This window comes from Lissotriton vulgaris, chromosome 2_1 (genome assembly GCF_964263255.1).
Source record: "Lissotriton vulgaris chromosome 2_1, aLisVul1.2, whole genome shotgun sequence".
Lineage (NCBI taxonomy): Eukaryota > Metazoa > Chordata > Amphibia > Caudata > Salamandridae > Lissotriton > Lissotriton vulgaris.
In genome coordinates, this window is record NC_141687.1 from 1,439,189,706 (window position 1) to 1,439,213,835 (window position 24,130).

General features: G+C 45.9%; 2 protein-coding genes across 9 annotated transcripts in view; one reads left to right on the forward strand and one right to left on the reverse strand.

The window, feature by feature from the left end:
• Positions 1-13,059, forward strand: part of SYTL1 (synaptotagmin like 1) — a 444,266-nt gene extending 431,207 nt beyond the window's left edge. For all 3 annotated transcript variants that reach the window (XM_086957276.1, XM_086957275.1, XM_086957274.1), the window contains 2 exons: positions 8,508-8,713; positions 9,498-13,059. In XM_086957276.1, coding sequence (XP_086813402.1) covers positions 8,508-8,713; positions 9,498-9,637 — 346 coding nt within the window. In that variant the 3' untranslated portion in view covers positions 9,638-13,059. The remainder of the gene's footprint in view (positions 1-8,507; positions 8,714-9,497) is intronic.
• The window catches only part of LOC147732719 (mitogen-activated protein kinase kinase kinase 5-like), a 1,007,398-nt gene continuing 993,645 nt past the window's right edge, over positions 10,378-24,130 (reverse strand). For all 6 annotated transcript variants that reach the window (XM_086957271.1, XM_086957270.1, XM_086957268.1 and 3 more), the window contains one exon: positions 10,378-11,267. In XM_086957271.1, the coding sequence (XP_086813397.1) occupies positions 11,183-11,267 (85 nt within the window). In that variant the 3' untranslated portion in view covers positions 10,378-11,182. The remainder of the gene's footprint in view (positions 11,268-24,130) is intronic.

Genomic DNA, 24,130 nt, shown 5'->3' on the forward strand with positions numbered 1-24,130 from the left:
AGGCACTTTTGAGCAACCAATCGTCTAGGTAAGGATAGACGAAGATCTTTTTCTTTCTCAGGAATTCCGCTACCACACATTTTGAGAGCATGCGAGGAGCCGACTTTAGCCCAAAAGGCAGGACCTTGACATGGAAGTGGTCTGATTGTATTCTGAATCTTAGAAACCTCCGGTGCTTCCGAGAAATTGGGATGTGAAAATAAGCATCCTGAAGTTCTATAGAACACATCCAGTCCCCCTGATGAATGTGTGGAATGTTTTGGTGTAATGCCAACATTCTGAATCTTTCAAATTTGTTTAAGAGTCTGAGATAGAGTATAGTCCTGAACTCCTTGTTTGGACCTTTCTTTGGGACTAAGAAGTAACTGGAATAGATACCCGGCCGATGTTGGCGCCAGGGAACCTCTTTGGTGGCCTGTTTTTGTAGAAGGATGCATACCTCCTCGCGTAGCATATTTATGCGATGTACTGTATTATTCCGAGGAGGTACAGATGGTGGAGGTGACTTGAAACATAACTGAGTACCCATTCCTCAAAATATTGAGTATATATCTGTTCTTCTTTATTTTGTCCACTCATCCAAGTGAAAACTTATACTCCCCCCCCCCTCCCCCCTCTCCCCCCCCCACCGCAATGGGTTATGGAGTTGGGGGAAGCAAGCGCTCACTGATTAGGCTGTTTAGCTGCAGGGGTTGCTTGTCTTGAGCCTCCTCTTCCTCTACCAGGTCAACGCTGGTGGTATTGAGATCTTGCCTGATGTTCCTGCGATGACCAATGAGGGGTTTGAACCCTCTGCTGGTATTGGTGTCGATCATACAGTCGGTAGCGGCATCTGAAATCATTTTTTTTCACTAACCCCATAGCCTTCAAGATGTCCATTTCGGATTTCATTTGTAACTTCTCATCGTCAGCATGAGTGCCAAAGAGTGAGGTTCCGTTGAAGGGGAGATTGAGAATCCAGTGCTGGGCCTCTGGTTTCAAACCCGTAAGTCTTAACCAAGAGGAACGACGAGCGCGGATTCCATGAGAATAACCATGAGCAGCAAGGTCTGAGGAATCTGCTGCCGCGCTTATGACTTGATTAGCCACAAGACCCCCTTCATGTAGGATTTCTTTAAAATCCTGCCGGTCTTCCATAGGTAACTTCTCTGCAAATCGTGATAGAGAGTCCCAAAAAGAGCTGTCATATCTACCCAACAACGCTGAAGCGCTGGCCACCTTCATGTAGGCTGCAGATGTGTTGCACATTCTTTTGCCAATTGAGTCCTTGGCTTTGCTGTCCTTATCCGAGGGAACAGCAGAGGATGATGTGTGAGACTTTTTGGCAGCTGACACGATGACAGAGTCAGGAGGTGGATCAGACCTAAGAAATAACAGGTCCTGTTCCGGTGCCCTGTAATTCTTTGCCATCCGTGATGGCGCTGCTCCCACTGATGCGGGATTTAGAAAGATGTGGAGAACCGGTTCTAACAATCCAGGAACCAGAGGAAGTAAAGGTCTAGAGGAGGACCTGTGATGAAGAGTTTTGAAAATCACAGATGTCGAAGGTGCAGAAGAGGGCATTTTGATGTTGATCTTTGCAGCCCCTCTACACAAGACCTCGTTAAAAGTCACAATATCATCCACCGGTGATACCCTAATCGGTGGAGTAGATGATAAAGTTGTGAGTAGTCAGACTTCGAGGGTTTGGAGTCAGAGGACCATGAATGTGACCTGTGTCTTCGTTCTCAAGGAGAGCGGTGTTGAGATCTTGTAGACCGACTCCTAGGAGACCTTGATCTGTGTCTCCTCGAGACTGATTACCTCTGAGGAGTGGCACGTCTCGCTTGTCTAGCAGGTGAATGAGAAGAATACCCTGGCAAGTTGATATTCCTTATCTTCCAGTCCTTTATGTTTCCCAACTATCTCGGGGAGACAATAGTAGGACTTTCTGGAGCTGGAGAGACCTCCAGGGTGATCTGTACGATCCAGAGTTCAGGGGAAGTAAGCACTCCTGGACGTGAGAACCTGGATTTCCCTTGACGTCGGAGGACCTCTGGACATTGATGCTGGAGACTGATCTGACCTCAGCCTCTTGGCAGGTGGAGATCTGTGGTTGGACGTAGGTCTTGACGTCATCCTACTCGAAATTGACCCGTAAGGCGATCTCCCCACCAGTGACCTCGATGAAGGTGACCTTCTCGACTTCAGAGACCTTTGCACCGTTCTCGACGGCGTGATTTGGTTTGCCCTACCATCGGCGATGACGCCCTCGATAGACTATGAGACAGTCTTACTGGCGTCAAGGTCTTCGGCATTGGATTCAACGTCGTCTGAGGTGCTCTCGACGTCAATGGTGTCCTCGACGTCGGCACTGGTAATCTCGACGGCGACCTCTCCTGTCAACGATGAGATTTTGACGTCTAGCGTCTGGCTCCTGCCATCGTAGGCGAGCCGGACCTGGAACTTCGACGAGGTGGTGTCAACTTCGTCCGATGGGTGGCTGAAGCATCTCTGGATTTAGACTTCGTACCTGAAGTCATTCGCCTCAACGACGAAGGATGCCTCGACGTCGACTGACGCTGAAGGTGAGCATAAGGGTATTTTCGACGTCAATATGTCCCTCGACTGCAAATTTGACCACGGTCTTCTTTTTCACCTCTTTTTTTGTGCTCTGACCTTATTTGAAAGGAGGGCTCTTTAGAGGTATGTCCTTCCAGGCCACTTGTTGACTCCTTTCCTCTCTCCTGCATGGCATGCAGCTTGATCTTCTCCCTTTCCCGAAGGGTTCTTTTGGAAAGTTGCTGACAGTAGTAGCACTCATCAGGTCTGTGAGAAGACGGTAGGCACACAATACAGACAGAGTGCGGATCTGACTTTGCCATCTTTTTCCCACAGGAAGGGGACTTATTAAATAAAGCTGGCCTTCTGACAGGAAAAATATTTAGAAAATCAGAAAAAATTATGAAAATAGTATAAGTTCTTAAAACAGCGAGTGAAGTCAAGAAAACTCACTTGAAAATACCAATTAGAGACCAAAAATCACAGAGGAGCTCAATTCTCCAGGATCCTCACAGAAGGATCCGGAAAAAAGAACTGACCTAAGTGTCACCTGTGGGGCATGATGGGAGCCTGGAGGTCTTAAAGGCACGGCAACAGTTTTTTCTGAGTGTTCTATCCGCAGCCTTCTAGGCTAATCTGCCTATTACCTTGCCTTTTTTCCTTTGAAAATAAAGACTATGTTCAAAAACAAGTAAAAGGCGCATTTTCTCTGTGTCATGAAAATGTAATTTTGTATGTCGCAAGATTTTCAAATGAAAACTTTCAATGCAATATTGGCATATTTGAGCGTAATATAATTATTTAGGCTGCATATCTATATACATGTGTGTATATTTGAAATACATGCATATATTTTTTTGTTGGTCCCCGCATGTGGGCTGGACTATTCAGTACAGTGCTTATGACTATCAATGAGTATCCCCTGGAAGAGAATGGTCGTATCTGCTGTCATGAATCTGTCCGCAGCAGGGAAGTCCTCTCTTGGAGCTCCGCCATAGTTTATGAAAGCAAAGAGAACCAGACAGACATAGTTTAGTCTGGAAGTAATCAGTATCTCAAATCTATAGCTAAAGATTGTTAATCTGAATATGAGAAGAACTTATGAATGTTTCTTTGACCATCTGCAAATGGGTCGCATGCCAGTTCTTTGACAGAATAGTGTTGACATTAATGAAAACGTTCCTTACCTTCGGTAATACTCTTTCTGGTGGATACTCTAACCACAGATTCCTTACCTTCTGAATATTCCCCAGGCGTCAGACTAGATCTTGAAATTTTAAAGCAGTGCCCCTGCATGCCGGTAGGTGGGGTCGTGTAGTTCCATGCTGGCTTTGTTCCGCTCCAGAAGTGACATGTGGAACCACATGTAAGAGCCACCCCTGCACACTGACATCAGTTGTTTTCTAGGTTGTCTCTGTTCCCCCCGATGCAGAGTCAGACAGCAGAAAGGTCCGGACCAGTGGGCAGATCTCTGGACTTGGGATCTTTTTAGATGGAAAAGAGTCCAGTCACCAGACTGGAGTGGTAGGAGGGTCGGTGAGTAATCTGCAGAGTATGCACCAGAAAGAGTGGTAGGTAACTAATTTAGTGTTCTGGTGTTTACTTCTAACCACAGATTACTCAACTTTTAAATAGATAGCAAAGCAGTACCTCTGAAGTGGTGGGGCAGTCGACTGGCTCGAACCAAAAGGTCATGCAGGATTGAGCAGGCAAAGTGCCCCGTTCGTCTGACCTGGCTGTCCCTACAGTCGTGCTTTGTAAAAGTGTGGAGTGATGCCCATATAGTAGCCTAGCAGATGACCAGAACAGGCACTCTGCATGCAAATGCGGCAATAGCAGTCTTTACCATGGTGGAATGAGCCCACAAGCCCGATTAGGGCTCTTCCTAAGCCAGTGCGTAGAAGATTATAATGCAGAGAACAATCCAGAGAGAAATGGTCCTTTCCTGCACTGTTCTGCCCTGCTTTGCTCCAGCGAATCCAAGAAGTGACCGTCTACACAATGTTCCCTGGGACGATCAATGTAGAACTAGAAAGCTCTTTTTGGATTAAGCCAATGGGAGCCTCTCTTCCTTAGAGGTGTGAGGTGGAGTGAAGAATGCCAGGATGTTGATATTGCACCCAATGTGAAAAGAAGTAACCACTTTTGGGAGAAAAGAGGGTTAGTCCTCAACACCAGCTTATCCAGAAAAGATGTTGTGTACAGCAGGTTGACAGAGAGCGTGTAGCTCACTCACACATATTGCTGATGTTATGGCAATCAAGAAAACTGCCTTTTAAGAGGCCACAATGGACAGCTGTGCAGCAGTTCAAAGGGAAAACACATTAGGAATGCGAGGACTAGGATCAGTTCCCACAAAGGTTATGATAAAAGCTGTAGGCTTAAGCATATTCAGCAAATCCATATGCGTGGTTAAGGAAGATAGCGATCTAGTATTCAAATGGGCAAGGAGAAGAGAAAGCATTGGAACAGGAAGCTGCGGATGCAGACAGTTAAGTGTGGCTAGGGCCAGTTTCGGGAGGGGTATTTTTTATGGGTGGGGGGTTGGTTTTTGGGCTCGGGCCGGTGTAGTTTTTGGAAGGGGGGATAGGGTTTTAGGGCTAAGGGTGGGGAGAAAGGAGTCAGGGTAGTTTTAAAGGCTGGGTGGGGTTAGGGGTCGTGTTTAGGGGTTGGGCCGGTTTTAGGACTTGGGGCAGTGTTTGTGAGTATTTTTTAGGGGTGGAGGGCAGTGTTAGGGCTCAGGGCGGGAGGACGGGGTCAAGGTGGTTTTAAGGGCTGGGTTAGAGGGGAGGTTTTAGTAATGGGGTTCGGTTTTAGGTTTAAGGGCGGAGGGGCTGGAATAGTTTTTGGCCTCAGGGCGGCCACAGGAGACGGGGTAGTTTTAATGGCAGGGTAGGTTTTAGGCCTCAGGGCGGGGCATGCATGGTAGAGGGATAGGATTTTAGGGCTGAGGGCAAGGGGGCGTTGGGTAGTGGTAATCTTTACCACGCATATCCCTTTACCAATCATGTGCTTACCATGAAATTGCATGGTAAAGGAATTTGTGGTTTACACACAGTTATAGTTAGGACGGCGTAGTAGTGGCATGCGTGGTTCAGCCATGCGTGCCTCTATCATAAAGCAGGCCACGGCTGTTAGCTTTTGAACATTTACACTAAGAGCTATGAAAAGGGGCTTTGGTCAAGCCGGGTAGAACCAGGGTCTGACTAAACTGCATTTTGTAGTTCAGCCAAGCCAGGCAGACCCTGGAGTGGAGCAGCATTCCCCCTTCATATGCTCAAGTGACTGACCTAGGGAGGAGGAAGGCTCTGGTGTACCCTGCAGCCCAGACTCTGCCTTCGGCTTTCTCCTGCCCACTCCATGCATTTTGGAGAGAAAAAGAAAGGCAAAGGCTGTTTATTAGAACTTTGAAATGTTGAGTGCAGTGGGGCTTCACCAGTTCTTATACGCCACAGCTGCTCCTGGAGCTCTCAACATTCCAATGTTCTAATTACCCTGTAAATATCTGTTTGTAGCATGTAGTGCTGCTGATTTACCCTATTTCCCGGAAGCATGTGGCTCTGATCACATATCTCTTCTCTTTCTAAATTAAGCTCCTTTTCGCAATACACATGTGCACCATACTGTGTCCGCTCACCAATCCATCCTACTCTAACCCAGTGTGCAAAAAAAGCAATTCAAAATGGAGTCGGTGCCCTTGCGCTCAGCCAACTAAGGGAGAAGTCTCCATATACCTTGAGCTTTAAAGCCTTCTTTGAAGAAAAATAATTTGCAAAAACTCAAAGCCTAACACTAGATAGCTGGAATATGCCGAGCATGTGAATCTATAGCATTGCACTTTACATACAGATGCTTAGAGGGTAAGTAACATTTTCCTTTCTCATTATTAAAAATGCTTTCTCAAGAATAATCACATGCTAGTATTGGGAATTGGATGTCTTCAATATGAATTATTGGGTTTGTTTGCAGGAAAATCTTCCACCTGTTTAAAGAATATCGGGATACGATATCTAGCTAATATGAATATTACACTAAAAGAACATTAACGCATCTGCAGGAACAATATGATGCTTTTGTTATTGCCAATTCAATCCTAACTGCAATATGAGCTTAGCTTTGGGTCTCTCCATCACTGAATTAAGTACCCTGGGACATATATATTGAGTGTTATTCTAAACTGATTGGAAGGTATATGCTACTGCTCACATCCAAGGATTGTAATGTAAGGATTCTTATATTTCGTGCTTTGTGATGAATGCATGAATGGAAATATTATTCTAATAATGGATATGGGCATATGTGGGTCGATTCAAAATGCATTCCGATGCTTACATTATTTACAATCTGATTTCAGTATTGGGGGAAATGCTGTGCTTATATTAAAGTATTTGGATACCTTTGTTAAAGGCAATCTGATGCTTGGACTACTTGGAACCCACGTGGATACCGAGGGCAAATGTGCTTAAATGTATAGTAAAACAATTACAGCTTACATGAAATATGATGCTGAAGTAAGAGCATTTAGATATTCTGTTTAATGTGAATGCGGCGTGATACTAATATTATGGCTATATGATACCCAATGGCAATTTTATGAGTATGCAAAAGTTATTCAAAAATGTAAATTGATACTTGTATAGCGCACTACTCACCCGCAAGGGTCTCAAGGCGCTTGTACGAATACCGCTGTGGAACCCATCCTGGCTTTCCCTGTGAGGCGTCCACTCCTGGGCACCCCCAAGGTGGAGGCCAGGCATCCTTAGCGTTGTGGGGGCCGTTGTGGAGATTAAGCAAGTTATTGCCCAGAGTTGCAGAGTGGGACTCTATGATTGGAATAGGCATCGAGGCGAGAATTATCAGGTCCGTGGAATTTTGAGCCCAAGACCCGCCGTGGCGGGTAATTGAACCCTGGTCCCGGGCCAGAACTCTGCATCAGGGTCTGCCGCTCTAACCATTGAGCCACACTTCTCCATTCAAGGCCTTTCCGAATGACAATCTAGTCACTGAGTTAGCATTAATGAAACTATTGTTGAGAAGGGAATGTCCCTTTGAATGGCTCCTTCTAGAGCAGATGCCCATGGTCTGACTGACTTCCCTTCACAGCTCGTCTCTTTAGGTTTTTGATTAATAACCTCGGTACGCACGACAGTCACACGTGTGCTGAGGGGCTGAGAAATGGTTTGGGACCCAGAGCAAGTCTCTGCAGCCTAGAGGGACACACCAACGGTGCCTCTCTTTTCAGGGTGATTCCAGTCATTCCACCGGGCTGAAAAAGCAGTAGCAGCAGCGTTTTGTATTGGAATGGGCAGGAAATGTTACCTGATGCATTCAGTGAGACTAAGTTTCATGCCAAGTTTGGTGTAATGTCGTAGAGTTTATTTTTTGTCTATGGCGAAAAGCTCATATTCATATGGGAAATAGAGCTTTATTCGCACCGACTCCTTTAAGATCTGCATGAAACTCAAAGTATCAAGAGTGAGCTAAACATGTTAAGCGTCTGCCAAGTGTTGGGCAGATCTGTACAGCCAGCATAAAATTGAGTGTTTTTGAACTCCCATTTATCTTTGACCCCTCAACACACCACCTAGCCCCCTTTAGCTTAGTGGAACCTGAGATTCCTGCACTAGGCTTAAATTGCTAACAGCCTGACACATTTCCAGTTTTTAGCACATGAAATCGGTCCCTCCGCCTCCTTTTAACTTTTCTCCCCTTGACTGAACTGTATGGAACTTCACGCACCCTCATAAAACTAAGCCTGCTAAATGTCTGCCAAATTTCATACAGGTTCTTCAAACATTTTATTGTCACAGAAATGTTTGCCCTCCAAGAACTGCAACTGCCCCGTCTGATAAAGGGCCTGTTCTTTGGGACATAGGCATCTATGACGCGCAACTGGGGTTGCTGGTAGTGTGGAGTAGTGAATGAGTGAGTAATCACAAAGTCTCAAACCATGTCTCTGTCTCCAGTTTCATGCTTCCAGATGAGAGCAAATCAAGTCGCCAGAAGACGCGGGTGATCAAGAAGAGCTTGAACCCCACTTTCAACCATACCATGGTGTACGACGGGTTCCGAGCCGAAGACCTGCAGGAAGCTTGCGCAGAGTTCACTGTCTGGGACCACGAGGCCTTCTCCAGCCAGCAGATTGGGGGCCTGCGGCTCAGTATGGGCAGAGGTGAGTATAGTAGGGTAGGAGTGTGTAGGGGGTCTCTGGATAGCGTATAGAGGAGGCTACAGGAAAGCTGCCCAACAGGGGTTCTGAAGAAGGAGAGGTAAAAACTTAACTATTTTTTTTTTGCTGTTAGAAGCAAGGTTATGGGAACAGAGGTAAGTGTAGTACAAGCTTCACACAATAGAGACCGTGAAGATGGCTTACTTCTCGTTCATGCCATCTAACCCTCTACAGGCGGCAGTTCATGCCAGCCTCTAATCTGTGGTAAACAAACTGATTTCAACTAGAGACAAAGTTAGAAGAGTCTATTCTGCATGGACAGTATCAAAATAACGAGAGATTAATGAGCTGGAGCAGGTGGAAGTACATCAACCCACGCATCCCATGGGCAGCAGTGAATACAAGTAGCCCTGTTACAGTCTAGCATTTGCCGACTCCCTCATAGGTGCAGCAGCGACACCCAGTGCACAGTCAGGATAAAGCATTTGACTTTGTGTATGCAGTTTTTCTTTTGACCATATGAGGTCATTGTGGTTTCTTATCTGAAATGGAAGGGGAGAGAGTGAATATCAAACAACCCTAGCTAGAGGCACCGCAGAAATCATAAGAAGTCTTTAAAATATAAAAATAAAAAAAGTGGTGAATGTGCGGCTGATACCATAGATGAAGTGGCGCAATGAGTTAAGGGTGAGACGGCTGGGCCTAGAAGGTGATGTGGGAATATGCATGATGCGTATTAGAAGGAAAGATGAGAAAGTCCAGGCTGATGGTATTTTTCTCTTTCCAGGGAGTAGTTATGGCTTACCAGTGCACTGGATGGACTCCACTGAAGAGGAGAAACATGTGTGGAAAACAGTGATGGAGAAACCCAACCAGTGGGTGGATGTCAGCCTACCGTTGAGGACCAACCTAACTCCAAGGGTCTAACTCTTCTATTTTGCGTCCCCTACTGACATCCACGGCATGTCTGATGGGCCAAAATATGTACATTGAGCCCCTGCAACAGAAAGGGACCTCCAAGCTGTGGTGGAGTGAATGATCTGTTTCTACAGCTACTGAGGCCCTCTGTACCATTCTCTGGGGCTGGTGGAACCCCAGAACCTCTCCCCACAATCTTGGGGTGAAGGAAAGAAGGCAGGCGTGACCTATGTCTGTATAAGGAATGACAGCAGAACTTTAAGCAGACACCCAACTGGTCACCAAATATTTGACAAGTTTAACAGGTGTCCCAGCGGTCAGGTTTCTCTACAGGAGGTGATGACCCACAGGAAATGGGGAAGGGATTGGTATCATGCAGCCCCAACAGAGGTGTGGTTGTCAATGCGATAAATTTATGTTATTCACGTTTTAATGAGACAGGAGAGGGTAGCCGGCTGGCTGTTTACAACAGTCATGGCCAGTTCCAAATGTACTTTAAAAGTCCACTCCACTGCTCCCCAGTGGTAAAAAATTGAGTTAAGAGAGCAAGGTGCCAGCTTGGATGCAAAAAATACAGGTTCAACGCAAGGCTCCACACGCTTGCGCTTATGGTTCTGGGTGGATTCTTTCCTTCAAGTCGAAGCATTTAAGACTATTGTGGCAGCAGAACTGGATATATACGTCTTTGGGGGGCAAAATAACATTTTCAATTTAGGTCGTCTTTTTTTCCAATGAGTACACATCGAGAATAACTGAAATAAACTCTTTATTAATATAGTCTTACCCTGAGTGAGAATTTACAACTATAAAAAATGTTTTTAGCTATGGTACGGTAAGCAAGGTGACACCCTTGTGTTGGGAATTTTCGTCTGTCTTTTTGAGGCAGTTCATTCTCAGGCCAGGTTTCTTGAAGGAAGACAGAGCCAGTCCAGAGACAGACTATGAGTAAGTTGTCAGTTAAAAAATACATACATACCCCATACATTCCGCACAGGATTTCATAAATAGTTCTTTCTCGATTGGTCCCATCAGGAGATAGGCCAGTTGCCCTAACCTCCTTGTATTAGAACAGAGCACGTACATCTGCTTGTACACCCCAACACCAATTTGATGTACAAGCGATAGCCTTTGAAACGGAGATCGTAAATAACAATGTTGCTTTGGCTTTTACCAAAAAATGCACTTCTGCATGTTCCTATTTTCAGTTACATATCACCCCCCCACACACACACACACACACACCCATACCAATCATACTATGAGGAAATTGCAGAAAGTGCTCGACATTCTTGCTTTGGGGAAAATTTAGCAAATAATCAGATTAGGACAACATAAAAACGACAGCACAACTGCTCTTCCGAGTTTAGCAGTAGGGTGCAATCTAAAAATCTATTAGAGTGTCCAGATCTATCTGCGGTAAGGTGGGAGGGGATACCAGGAGCAGAGGTATGACCCAATCACCTCATTTCACACAATCCCAGTCAGGAAAATAGGTTACTCCTCCAGTTTCGCCAATTTTGAACAGTCGCTTCCTCTGCCGTTGCTGGAATGTTGTCACTTTGGGGCATCACTCTGCAGATTTGCTTTGGATCGACGGTGGTCCATAATTGCTCCCCAGATTCGACAAACTAGCCCACCCCTGAAAGAAAAAAATGAGATCTTAAGTAACTTGATGTGTTACTGGCATGCAGGTGTTTTCAGAGTGGCTTCCTTGTCTACTGACAACACATGGACACCTACCCCTTCTAAACCGCAACTCGAAGGCCATGAAATACTGGAGTCAGAGTTTCTATGTAGTTAAGTCACCTACCTTCAGGCCCATTTCATTTAAATAACCATTTTTCACCAACCCTTAACCCCATCAATGTTTGAGGCCCTGGATTGGAACTGGCTTATTTCCTTTCAAACCGCCTCCCCATTTCATTTATTGAAAATACTGCAGTCAATGTGTACATGCCTTCTCCAAGCCACTGGAGTGCTGTACACTCCATGGTTAATGACGGCTTAAGGAAAGGCTACATTTACACAGGGATTGTCTCAGCCACCCGATCAGCAGTGGTTTGCTAACTTGGCAGGCATGATTAAATTCTTGAAATAATATAGTTTCATATTTGTAACCAATACCAAATTGACAAATTATATATTACAGTTTGGGTAAGGGTATGCCTACTTGATTAGGCACGTGTTAGAAAGTTAGACAGTGCCTGGGCTTTCCTACTGTCTCACATTGCTAAGCTTTCCCTAATAATGCCATTAGTTAAACTAGTGCAATTTTCGGAAAAATATTATACAACTGAAAAATTTCCACTGCATGCCCATATAATTAGGAGCCCACACACTCACAAGTGTGCCGTCCAAGAGGACCTAGCAATGAACACTATACTACAAGCATTGTTGGATAATCTAAAACTAAAGTATTCATCCACAAACAGTAACCTTTAATTACCCTGATGAACCGAGCCCCCCCCCCCTCCAAAAGAAAAATGGGTAATGCACACTACCAAAAGTGCACATGAAGGCAGGTCTATCTTCTGATTGTATTTTTCAAGTTACTTGTTTCTTTCAACTACCTGGGATGAGTGTAAGATCTGGATGGTGTAGAAGGGGTCAAGAAAAGGAAGGGATGGGTGTTAGACATGTGGGAAGACAGAGGGGACTGAATGAAGAGGGCGAGCCAAAGCAAGTGAATTGAGGGAGAACTGAGACAAAAAGAGGAGGATGAAGAAGTGAGGAGGAAGCTGCAGAAGTATGGCGAACCGAGGACGGAAGGAAAGGGCGAAGAAATGAATGATCTGACAGAGAAAGGAGTGTCAAGGGGAGAGAAAGGGAGACCTGTGAGAAAGTGAAGGTGGGCTTGGACAGTAAAAGGGAGGGTGTATTGGAGTGGACTGAATGAGAGGATATCACAAGACTAAAGAAGTCACACAATAAGGGCACGACAGATGAAATTAGGAAAAAAGATGAAAAGTAGGATTAAAAGTGGTGGGGTGAGGTAGAAGGGGGAGGGCCCTGAGATATGTCGAGAAAAAGGAGGAGTCAATGGTTCTTAATTCAAAAAAAGCAAGATTTTCAATTAGGATCTGCACTTGAGACTACAAAAAAAATAAATTGCTGGAGTTGGATTAACTACAATTGGTTACACCAACTAGCTGAACGGCACTACTGTCATTAGCCACTAGTGGCAGCAGTTGTCCACAGTTATGGAGTACAAGCCTACATGTTTTGAGGGTTTGCAGATGTCAGCACTTCTGCTCAAAAGTTAAGTCTTGTATGCACTATATTGCTTCAGAATTTGAAAGACTAAGGACTTCACTATAACATTTCATGGGCTAAAAGGGGAGCTTGGATTGCAAAGCAGACAAAGTTGGGAAAATGTCACTCAATTAACCTTTTTTTGAACAACGTTACAAATAAAAGAACTCTTAACGACATGTCGGCCAGGAGGTTTTCTTTTTTCTATTTATTATAAATGTCTCAACTAGAAAGGGCTTCTAATGCATCCTTCTAAAAAGTGCAGCTGCAATACAGGCTTCATTCAGAAACAGATAATGCTATAGAAAGCAACAGTGCAAGCTCCCATCGCCCACTGCAAAACTTGTAAAACAGAGGTCTCCAACATTTTCTGTATTGAGAGCTACTTCTGCTCAATGAAAATCACCCCGGGCTAGTAACAGCTGTAAATATGTTTAGCAAATGCAATCCATTTGTCTTGATCCACATATCAGTTTCAGAAAATAAACATCATTCTACCAAATACCTCTTCCATTTTGGGCAAACTCAATTTCACATTTTTTTTCCTGAAGGAAACAGGATTTGTGCCTTCAAAACACGTGTTTTCCTTTGTAATAAATAGGCAGTCGCCAAACATACTTGCCATTTCATAAAGTACTCACATGTAGAAACGCTTCACATAAACAGAACCAGCTTCAAATATACAGCCTTTATGATCACAAACTATGAATTCTTGCCATACCACCAAAGGTGCCTCTAATATGACAATAATGCTCACTACTATATGAAAAGCACCACCTTGCTAAGCATGGGCACCGTAACGTCTAGGAAGCTCAAATAACATCAGTAATTGCCATTATTGTGCCAGGCATAGCCAAAATTAAGTACGTCATGCTTTCAAAAAAAGTTACAGATGGCTGAGATTATGCACAACAAGAACAACATTGCTCAAAGTATGTGAAGGATGACCATTATCATGCAAGGGCCTCTACTATGCCACAAATTGAGACAATGTGGCAGAGGTGAATCCCTGTAGGATGGAGAGCAATCTTTGTTTTGTGGTGCACTCCACCAGGCATAGCTTCCAGGGAGAACAATGTTCAGCAGGAAGGCGCACACACACCAACATATGCATACATACACAAAGATGAATGGACAGTGAGGCTCAAAAGAGGATCTACCCCTGCTCTCTGCAGTTCTGGGTTAATCATGTAACCGACTCAGTGTTTCTCTGTCTGCAAACGGTCCACACTCGGGTAACTGTTCTAAACTACTTGTATCTTCGCTAGATTGATAGTGGATACAGACTCTCACTTTGTAGGCTAACAGTGTATTTCTGGATGTTTGCACGTGGGCCTGCCATTAGTTTGGCTGTCTGCCACTTTAAGGCTCTTGAGATGAACACTGTTGTCTTATTATAAGCATACACCCTCCATATGATGGTAAGCGACTTCAAGGGCGTTGGCGAGCAACCAGTAGCTCTCTAGACACTCTTTGGAGACCTATGATGTACGAGTCAAACCGAAGCAGTAAAGGTTTCGTTCACATCAAATAACTACAAGGGAGACAAAACTCTATGGTGATAGAGGCTTGCCTCAAATCCGGGTGAGTGAAAGTATATACTTTTTTGGATGTGTAGTCACATAATTTCAGTGAAAAGTATACAATTGTTCACTAATTACACAAACAGGCTATTTACAAGCACCAATGCAAGCTTCGCTCACCTAAAGAATGTGTAAGGCGAGCTGGGCAATGCGATCATCCCTCAGAAAGAGATTATGAGCAATAAGGAAAGCAGATGAGTAAGCCTCAGTGGCATGTAGATTATGTGCAGGACGATAAGCAGTAGTGCAAGCTTCCTTCAAATACAGACTGGGTACAAAGCAGTTTCATTATCAATAACGTAAACAAAAAACAGGCACTGGACAAACAAGCTGCAAACGCTAGGGACAGCACAGGCAGAGGAAGCTCCATAAAAAAACACGCTTCTCTCTCTCATTAATTTAAAGCACAGGCAGCTGCAAATGCCTGCTTCCCTCATAAACTGAGAACTGGATTTCTTACTCAGACTGAACCCATTATCACAACAGACATGTTGACTCCCACAATCAGGCCCCTTTGCCCACCAGAAGAAGAATTCTACGTTTTACAGCTTCACTGTGACCATAATGCTCTTCATTATTCCATTTTCTAGGAGATATTCTAAGCACATTTCCGTCAGCGTGGTTCTGACTATAGCCTCTGCACCTAAACCCCATACTCCTGACCCCACAAATTCAGCCTTGCATTAAATCCATATGCCACTCCCTCCAGACTCAGTTAAACGCACGAGCAGGAAAAACCCAGATTAGTCCCAGATTGGAAGCAACACCACAATGGTTCCAGAAGATTGGTACCAATAAACAACAAATACCCGCAGGGGTGTGGGTGTTCCCCAACCACCATAAAGTTAGATGCCATATGAAGTTAGGAACACTCAGTCAATCACAACACAGCAGACTCAGTACACTAAGTGATCATATGCTCTTCATGCTGAACATCTGGACCCTTCACCCACTGGCCTTCATTGTGTCCATGCAAGGTCGAGATACACCTGCATTCGCTATCAGGTAGCCATTTTTAGGCCCACATTCCGTTTTCTAAAATAAGATCTAAATTGTTTTATGGTTTTCCAAAGACTGTATATAATGGCACTCAGAACTAATGTATGTTGAGACAGTCCTCCAACCCGCTTCTGTGGCTGTTTCTTGGCGGCAGCATTTAATTAAACCAACTGTTCTTGTTTTGCCAAACACCTCCTGTCATTTTAAGTGAAATTCACATTCCAGCAACACTAATTCTACAAGATAGCCTACAAGACCCTTTGTATCGGCTTTTCACTCACTATCCAGCTATCATCCCCACCCATCTCTCCTACTTAACTCCCACTCCATAAGCAAATCTAATCTCATACTCCTGTACACTAACAGTTCCTGTGCCCCCCACATCATTAAAGCAAACACAAAGAGATGATGGACGGAGTTCTGAAACTTTTCAGACACTCACCCCCAGTCACAGATCTGGGTTGAATATATCATCATTCTTTAGCTCACTTTGCCACCTCAGTGCAGACCTCCAGCTATATGCAAATCAGTCTTGACCCTGTGCCTCATGGGAACAGTCCAGCCCGAACTGCTAAGCCAGGTCTTCCATGAACCGAAACAAGCATCCTGGGACCGGTTTCTGGGTAACACCCTTCATCAGCTAGGCTAGCTTGAATCCAGTGGCAAAGTGAGCAAGGGACCCACGTCTGGGCAGACACTGCCAACTTAGGGCGAACAAAGCAAACACAAGGAGACGATGTACGAGTTACATACCTTCTGTAACGATGTATCTGGTAGAGACGTTGTCTAGCCACAGATTCCTTAACTTAGAATATCCCCAGGTGTGAGACGGGATCCAGAATTGTTTTGCGGCAGCACCTCTGCCTGCGGCGCCACACGATCCCGCCCTGACGTCGTCCATGTACGTGACGTCAGCGAGGTCATATAAGTCGCTCCCGGTGCACTGACGTCAGTTTTCTTTGGAGAAACTTTTGCGCGGCACAACGTGGAGCCACCAACCCAAAACTGTGAAAGTATGGGAACAGTATGCGAGGGATGAAAGATCCGTGAACAAAGGAGGAAGATGGTGGAAGACACCATCTTAAAAACAGAATAGACACTGCCTACATATATAAGTGGAAGCTGTGAGAAAGAGCCTGCAAGCTATGCAGAGGCCCCTTCCCAAGTGCAACAAGGGAAGAACATCTCGACAAACAGAAATAGACTAATAGTGCCATGTGGAACTGTGCCGTCCACTAAGAACTGACCACAAAAAGAACAACAGCCCACTGTAGGAAAGAATGAGAAGACTGGCCTTTCCACTCTAAAAACAGAAGTGGGAAAGAGAGCACAACCGACCCTCAAAGAGGATGACCACGAGGGGACCAGGACCCCAAGGCAGTAGAGCAGACAGAAGGGAAGGGAACTGGAGAAGAAAACTAATCTCCTCGTGAATCAAAGGCACCATATAACAGAAAAGAAGCCCCACAGCAGAGGTGAACTGTATATGAAAGCACCCAGGGGAGTGCAACAATAGGAACCCCCTTTGAGATATAACCCAATGGCAACTGAAGAGGACAGCAGAGAACACCACCAGACAAGGTCATCGCGGAACCGAGAGGCTGGGTGGGCGTTAAGGAATCTGCGGCTAGACAACGTCTCTACCAGATACATCGTTACCGAAGGTAAGTAACTCGTACATCTGATAGAGACATCTAGCCGCAGATTCCTTAACTTAGAATAGATACCAAAGCCATACCCCAAAAAGGAGGCGGGTCTGCGACAGGACAACAGAAAGCACCAAGCATCTGATCCGGCAACATAGTGACGGATAAGGGGGGAAAGCTGTGGCAGAACAGCCCAACAGCAACTCCAGCAGCTCGAAGAGCAGAAGTCACAGGGTAGAAGATATCCGAAAAACATGCCAGAATAGCGCCACACCATACCCGTATAAAAAATGACAGGTAGAAAGGCATGAGCCCTATACCAGAGCAAGGAAAAAGAGAGGAAGAAGGATCACTCCCCGCTAAATGGCGCACGATGAGTGCACTGACACAAGCTTGAAATGAACTTGAAGAGATGCAACCAGCGCCAACAGACTAGCCTATAGAAGGAAGCCGAAGGAGCTGGTGGCAAGAGCCAAAATGCAAGAGCCAGAACCTGAGCAATGCATTGGGAATAGCCATCAGGACAAGAAGCATGTCAAGCGCACACCCAACCCCAAAAGGGCAATGAGGGGCAATAGCACCAATCCCGAACCCGCTGAAGCAGGTAGAATATTTTGCCGGCAAACGGCCATAGAGACATTAAAGAGGCTTACACAGGAACAGAAGAGTGTCCGACCGGGCAGCATGAGGCTAAAGTAAGGAACAATCCACAATACAGACTTGTAGACAGTAATCAATGACCACTGCCATCAAAAGAACTGTCCCGCAGGCGTAGCATTAACAAGAGTAGGCATATTTGAAGGAAGAAGCCAGAAACACTAAGTTAATGAATGGTGGAAAAAGTCTCAGAATCCAAGACCAACACTCCAGAAAGACACGTACAGCGTTGCACATCAAAAAGGGAGCGTATGTCAATTTGGGAAACCACTCCAGTAAGCAGAAGCAAGGAGGAACCTATGGGCAACTTGCAACAACTCAGAAAAGCTCCTCCACACATGGAGATATTGGTCCAGGCCTCGCGGCCTTGACAAGAGGTGGCGACTTTAGGAAGAGGATTCCAAGGCAACTGGCATGTAGACATAAATGCCCGAAACCGGTCCTAGGATGCTTGTTTCCAGTCCAGGGAGGACCTGGCCTGGCAGTTCAGGCTGGACTGTTCCCATTGGGCGCAGGGGCACGACTGATGTGCATATGGCTGGTTCCATACTGGAATAGCATGGTGAGCAAAAAAACGATGGATTTAGGCTCAGATCGCTGTACTGGGGTGAATGTATGACATTGTTCTGCATTCTGTCCATCAATTGTTCTTTTTGCATTCCCCACATCATCAAGGCCCTTCCCCTCTCCACCTAAAAAAGTCCACACTCATTGGCCAATCCCTCTCCTCAAGCATTTATCTTGGGAAGCTTGACTTTACTATATAAGCGGCATTTAACACAGTTGAACATGACATCTTATTGGTTCACCACATGTCTACAAGGATCAGAGATTTGGCACTAGGCTTATTCCAGTTTTTTCATATAAGGAACCAAATTTGTTGAAATGTTACCATTCTCGAATAAACCGCTTTTAACCTGTATGATTCAGCTGAGCCTTCATTAAGCCCGTTATTTTTTGTATTTTATATATATTTTTTGTTTTACATCATAGGGTCATTTATAAGGACAATACACAGACCTTGTTATGATTTGATTTGATTACACATGTCACGCTAACATGTCCTGTGTTAAATATGGTCTCTCGCGAGTAAATGATGAGGTGCAATCCTATTGTTAAAGCTTAATGGAAATATAAGGATAGTTATTACTGTAGAAGGTAACACGGATTTATTCTCATGATGAAGGTGACATAGGCAGGGTCTCTCTTCTGAGAATGGAGTGTTTCTTCCTCTATAATGTTGAGGATTCGTTTCTCTGGTATCTTCTGCATAAAATGCAAGAGTGGGAGATTCCCTTTATGCTTATATCAACAAAATTGTGACTTTAGGAGTGTTCACAAACTTTTACAGCTGCTCCTATTCTGGAACTCCCCCTACGTATCTGTGAGAGTTTTTCACCTGTAAAATTCCTACTTACGAGCAAATCCATTTAGGATTGCAAATTCTCGTTTTGTAGTTAACAAAAGTTGAATTTGTATATGTTATTTTAGCAACCAGGTGACTTAGGTATTTTTAGAGATTTGTATATTACGTAATTATGTAAATGGCTGAAGATGGAGACAAAAATACTTACCTTTGGTAAAGACCTTTCTGGTGCATTCTTTAACTGTAGATTCCTCATCTTTTGAATATCCCTAGGCACTGAAGTGAATCTGAAAATTTTGCAATCGCTCTCCTGTAACTGTAGGTGGCATAGACTTGGTCTCTGCTTTGGTTACTGCCAGTATATAATACCACTGTTGCAATTATAGCGCCACTCCAGAGCCTCATATGGGTATTTTAGAGAGGGGAGGGGGAGGTTGAAGCCTCTTTAAAAACATCAGGACTATTAGGGATAAGGACTTGAACAAAGAGGATTGGTCTAGCAAACAGATGACCTCTGATAAGGCTACAACATAGCCCTTAACTGTGCCCAATGGACAACCCTGTTATGCCAACAAAAGTGCAAAGCATTGTAAAATAGCTCCTTGAGAGGATCAACACTCCTTCGGCCATCAAGCAATAAAATCGTTCCGGCGTAACCAAACTTTTTGGATGATGTCAGTTACCTCTGGCGTATGTTTAAACACACTCAGGAATGTAGAACCTGCCCCTCTGACTGCAAGAGCAGGTCTATTCTGAACAGGAGCTTAAGTGGGGGACACAGGAAGAGTCTTGGCATGGTCTGTGTGTGAGAAGTTGGCCTGATATATGATGTTCACTAGTTCTAGTGACCACCTTGTATCAGTCCAAACAACCCTTATGGTGATTGGTTGTAAGTCAACCTTATAGACCAGCTATCCTAGTGGTAGCGTGGACAAAGCAGTCTTAGGCTAAACTCTTTTGGCATGTGAAGCCAGCGGTATTACCATATGTAACCCCCTTTAACACCAAGTGAAAGGACACCACACAGGATATATATTCAAAATATATATGTATTTATTACTACAAAGAGTCCCCTGAACTCTTTATGAGCACAGAAGCAAACACGTTAAAACAATTCAATTGATAATATACAAAAGTAGCACAAACATGGATAGGCCCGGGTGGCCCCTAAAACCATATACTAAAGAAGTGGTATAAGTACCACGAGTCGAAAGGAAGTAAGGCCTAGGGCCTTGGGAATCGCTGGGGCTACGCTGGACTAACACAGGTTAGGAACTAGGAGGCCCACGGGATCTGGTTTACAGTGCGCATAGTTAGAAGCAAGTTACATTGAAGTCAATGGATGCGTATAAGTTAAAAAGGTGAAGGTAGGAAGTCAGTCTAGGACTTAACCCTTTGGAATCTGGACACTAGGAGTGTTAAGCTACTCGGGGACAACCGGAGTGCCAGCGTTACCTCACCCACAGGAAGCGGGTGCAGTGGTGCCAAAGTGTGTTGGGATTCTACAGGAGTCCGGATGGAGCCTTGGAGTGTTGGTGCTGCAGGCGACCTTATGTGAAGAGTTCCAATGAATCCAAGGGTGGATCTGAAGAGGTGAAGACCTGAAAGCAGAGGGGACAATGTTCACAGTCACTAGCCAGTGACCGGCGTGGCACCAGGAAGGAACCAGGCGTTGTCGGGTGCCAACAGGTGATCTCGTGAAGCTTGTCTCTTCAGCAGTGTGGACTAGGCGACGATGACGACTACCAGGAGTCACTCACGAGCTGTCCCACGTAGGCTCTAGTTGATGGTGGTGTCGGCTTCTTGATCGGAGCAAACAGGCCTTGGCTAATGCAAGCCACGCAGGAAACAGAGAAGGCTTCTCACTCTAACCAGCAAGGTCAGAGGGGTTGCTGCTTTTGGGAGCAGCAAGGGCCAGTCTGGAGCAACCAGACCAGCGGTGGAAAGTTGTTGTTTGGTCGCCAAAATGGCCACTAGTCAACGGACTAGTAACCGGATAGGCGCGTCGAGTGGAACAAAGCAGAAGGGCCCCACGCAGATCTCGTGAGAGTTGGAGGGCTGGTCCTTGGTGCAAATGTAGCTCGGTGGTGGGGCTTCTCAAGACCCCATGCACAGCGATGAGGGTACCTCAGGGGCTGCGCAGTCAGCTTCTCGTGGACGTTTCAAGAGGTCCGGTCCCACGTCTCAGGTCGCCTCCACTCATCTCAGCTTAGCAGGGACTGTGGATCGGGATGTTAGATGTCTGGGAGTCTGGTTCTTGTCAGGCTCTGGGCTCAGACTCCGGCAGGAGGCAGCGGCAAAGCAGTTGTTGATTGTTGGATGGTGCCTGTGTTCACAGGGTGGCCACTCCTTGGCCACAAGGGAGATTCTTCAGTCTTCTGAGCAGCAGAACGTCGAAGGTCCATAGTTTCTTCTTCTTGTAGTCGAATTTCAGGGTAATCTGCCGTCTTGGGGCTCAGCTACTACTTTTAAACTAATTCTAGGGGCTGAACTACCTACTAGGTCCCTCCTATGGGTGGGACCAGGAAGGGGGGTGGTTACACCCCCTTTCCTTTGTCCAGTTTCGCGCTGGGGCTGGAGTGCCCCAGCACTGGTTTGAACTGGCCTATGCACGTGGACACCTTGTGTGCCCCGGGCATGTCTGATTCTATTCAGTCCTACCTAGCCAGATACACAAAATCCTGTCTGGGGTGGTGCTAGCACCTCCCAAGGCAGGAAACCCTTTGTCCAAGCCTCCCTCGCTGGAAGGACTCCCAGCAGCAGGAGGTCAGACTTGTGTCTGTGGTGGCAGCATCCATTTTGTGATGCTGAGGCTCTGTTTAACTTTAACCGGGGTTCAGGTTCTGTACATGTCGTGTCCCTCTAGAAGGGTGGAATGCTACCCCCGTCGCCAGAATTGGCGAGGGGGTAGTATTCCAATTTGTACAAACCAGAGTTAGCATTTAACCGCAAGGTTCATAATGCACTTAAGTGTATATGGTATGACGCTATCAGGAAACAGCTAAAGGACATGGTTCCGAAAGCTGCAGACAGGCTCAGCTCATGCTAGAGCACTATCTCACACATAACCAAGCACTCTGTTTGGATTGATAAGGCCTGCCATAGGAGTGACTTATAAGTTACTGTGTGTCCTTGTGTGTGTTAGACATAGAGATACTATATCTAAAGCAAAGGGTGATTACACCACCTTGCCCCAGCTGAGTGATCAGCCAGTTGTGTCAAATAGTAAGGCCAGGCCAGGGGTGGCACAATACGTGCTGCAGCCCCTGGTAGGCCTTGGATGCACCTATGCCCTGGGGACCTAGAGTACACTGTACAGGGGCTCACAAGGTGATCCATGTTCCAATTGGTAAGGCACCTAAAGTGCCTTGGCATAAATTTAGAGAGAGAACAGCAGGCTGTGGGTCTGATTGGCAGGCACACAGCCACATTAAGTCGTAAACCAGTGAAGCAAAAAGCAAAAATCTGGGGTGACCATAGGAAAGCAGACCCTACTCTCCTACACAGTGTACTACACCCTGCTCAGGAAGCCTGTGACAAACAGGTGTTGAACCACCAGGGAAATGTTCTGACATTCCAGCCATGTCTAGAGTTGCAGGCCTCTCCACAAAGGTTCTACGACCCCACCCTGCCCTGTTTGTTGCAGCACCACATGGCGGTGATGCTGTCTTTGAACACCTGCACTAGCCTTCCCTTCATGGAGGGTATAAAGTCTTTCAACGTCAGCCAGATCGCCTGAGCTTAGTAGGTTGATGTGAAGTCCCAATTCCGACTGAGTCCTCTGATCTCCAACTCTCCCAGATGGCCGCGCCATCTCAGGAATGACGCATCTGTCACCAGTGTCAGATCTGGTTGGGTAAGGGAGAGGGGTCTGCTGCTGACCCAATTGTTATTTGTTAACCACCACTGAAGCTCTTGTGCACGTCCCTCCGAGAACTGGACCATCTCAGAGAGATTCCTCATATGCTGCACCCAATGGAACTTAAGGTCCCATTGCACAGCCAGCATATGGCAGCGGGCATGTGTCACAAGGAGTATGCAGGAGGCCATGCTGACCCAATTGTTATTTGTTAACCACCACTGAAGCTCTTGTGCACGTCCCTCCGAGAACTGGACCATCTCAGAGAGATTCCTCATATGCTGCACCCAATGGAACTTAAGGTCCCATTGCACAGCCAGCATATGGCAGCGGGCATGTGTCACAAGGAGTATGCAGGAGGCCATGAAGCACAGCAGCCTCAGAATCAAACTCCCCGAAACCTAGGATAGAGGCTGAAACACCGGCATCCTAGCCTGAACATCCTGGACTCGCGTTCGGGAGGCTAAGCCTGAAACTGCACCATGTCCAGAACAGATCTGATGAAAGGGAACATCTGAAAGGGAGTCAGGTGTGACATCTGCACATTGATAGTGAACCTTATTGAGTGCGGGAGGTATGCATAGTCTGGAGGCGGGAGACGACCACCTGGGGCGAGCCCGCCTACAACAGCCAGTCGTTGATACAGGGGAAGACTAGTACCCCAGATCTTGGCAGATAAGCTGCAACCACCGGCATCACATTGGTGAACACCCAAGGAGTGTTGGTAGCCCCAAAAGGAGTATGGCGCACTGAAAGTACTTGTTTGCCACAGAGAAATGCAGGTAACATCTGTGAGCAGGCAGGACGGGAATGTGGCCATACTCGTCCTGCAAGTCCAACGCTTCTATCCAGTCACCTGGGTCCAGTACAGACAGGACTTGAGCGAGCATGAGTATTTGAGATGGCACAAGTCTAGGTTAGCACAAAGGCCTCCATCCTTTTTGGGCACCAGAAATTAGCAGGAAACACAACTGTAACCTACTTCTGGCATCAGAGCCCTCTCTATGGCTTCCTTGGTCAAGAGAGCTGCCACTTCCTGGTGAATTAAGAAGAGATGGTCCTCACTCTGCCTGATGTATGTGGGTGGCATGGGTGGAGGGGTAGACACAAAGGGGAGGGAGTCGCCCCTTCAGACATTCT